The sequence below is a fragment of the Trichechus manatus genome, unplaced genomic scaffold, assembly GCF_000243295.1.
Source record: "Trichechus manatus latirostris isolate Lorelei unplaced genomic scaffold, TriManLat1.0 scaffold00234, whole genome shotgun sequence".
Taxonomy (NCBI): Eukaryota; Metazoa; Chordata; class Mammalia; order Sirenia; family Trichechidae; genus Trichechus; species Trichechus manatus.
This window is the reverse complement of record NW_004444170.1, coordinates 329,651-331,578: the sequence shown is the minus strand read 5'-3', so window position 1 is coordinate 331,578 and position 1,928 is coordinate 329,651. Positions and strand designations below refer to the sequence as shown.

General features: G+C 33.5%; 1 protein-coding gene across 1 annotated transcript in view; it reads left to right on the top strand.

The window, feature by feature from the left end:
* Window positions 1-1,928, top strand: part of LOC101344436 (CUB and sushi domain-containing protein 1-like) — a 1,691,327-nt gene that overhangs the window by 1,667,522 nt on the left and 21,877 nt on the right. Inside the window, exon 57 of the mRNA XM_023743077.1 lies at window positions 1,360-1,521. Within this exon, the coding sequence (XP_023598845.1) occupies window positions 1,360-1,521 (162 nt within the window). The remainder of the gene's footprint in view (window positions 1-1,359; window positions 1,522-1,928) is intronic.

Here is a 1,928-nt window from a genome sequence, read left to right as displayed (position 1 = left end):
TGTGTTGACACCTCAGATTTTAACTTATTTATTTTTTGTTGTTGTTAGGAAGGAGTGTCTACTCAAAACCATAGGAAAGCCTCATATTCTGTTCATCTTTACCCCTTCTTTTGCAAGATCCAGTTCTGTAGGTTTAGCTTGTCTGGAAGACAGAAAAATGGTTCACTGGGCTGAAAAGAGAACCCTGTACGCAGGCGCAAACTATTTTTGTCCTCATTATTAGTGACCATAGTGAATTTGTGAAAAATACGTATAGGGAGAAATCACTTTATTTCTACCTAGCAGCTCAAACAACTGTGTCTAGATCAATTCTACTTATAGTGGATCTTTTCTAATTAAATGATTTAAGCCCATTATAAAGTATACATCAAAGAAAAGCTTAGTGGAATCATTGACTTGTATTTATACATGTTAATAATATTCATTTTTATACTAACTTCATAAAAATGGTAGTATTTGTATATACATTTATCAGCAGAACTGTGAAAAAAAGGTATAACTTTTTCATAAGCAGTGAATTCAAGAATGAATGCCTAAATAATCTTTGCAAAGATTCCTGTACCGTATGAACTTTAAGTTAAAAAAAAAGTTCCACCTTTTATTTATGAATTTAGAAAACATACATAAAAGGGACATTTGAGATAATTGAATCCCTTCTTCTTAACCAATACTCGAGTATTTTTTACAAGAAGATTATAATACAGAGTAGAAAGGCATGAATGAAGGAAAGATTGGCTGTATTTACGAAATAAAGACCTCAAGAAATGAAAGGTTTTACAGAGATATCTAGACTCTTAAAATGCCTTTATCTTTATCACACCTTTATCACACCTATATACAACCTGTGTATATCTAGTCAAAGTGGTGCTTTGAAATACAAGCTTCTTGGGGGCAGGGAATTTCTGATAGATGCTATAAGTCAGTTCCTTTGAGTTTCTGGAGCCTTTCTACTCTTTGAAATACCGGAAATACTAGTGAAATGCCAGAAGTGATTTCATGAGTCAGCTTAACTTGTTTCTTACTAAGCACAATAAAAAGCTAACTTAACATAAATAACATCAATTCACCATATCCACTGGCCCTGACAGGTCTGTTAAAATAAGTATGCTTTGGCATCTAAAATGTTCTCATAACAAAGTAACAAATGTGTATTTTCAGCCTCCAACCATCTCCCTAGGCATTTCAGTTGATGTTTACGGGTGCTGTGAAGGGACAATGTGCTAGGTCGTCCTTGATTTCCTCATTGTCATTATTTGTGATCGCTCACTCAACGGTATTATGCCTTCTATGTTTAAAAAGATCTAAGAAAACATTTATGCTAATATTCTTTTCTTTTTTTTCTTTTTTCCTTTCCCACAGTTCCTTCAGATGTATTTTTCATCAATTCAGTATGGAAGGGATATTATGAATATTTAGGGAAAAGACAACCTGCAACTTTAACAGTTGACTGGTTCAATGCAACAAGCAGTAAGGTCAATGCGACTTTCCTTGAAACTTCTCAAGTGGAGCTGAAATTGACAGGTAGGCCCTGAAGTTTTTACTAAATGCGTAATGTAAGCACGAGTAGAACCCATTACCCTGTCACAGAGAAGGGATCTAACATTTACTAAGTACTTATTTTGAGTACTTACGCTGAGTTGTCTTTGCATATAAAATGTCTCATTGGATCCTTTCCATGACCGGGATAGGCATTATTTTCTGATTGTAAAGATTAAGAAACCAGTGCTTAAAGTGAATTCATTCAAGATTATGCATATAACATATTAAGTCATGGATCTGAGATTTATATCCAAATATGCTTGTCTCCAAAATTAATTCTTTTCATATCCTTCTTTCTTAACTGTAGCCCTCCTCATGAGTTTATTTTTTTGTTATTCCACAATTAATAAAATAGCAACAATGTTTTGAATGACTTATATGCCAGACAT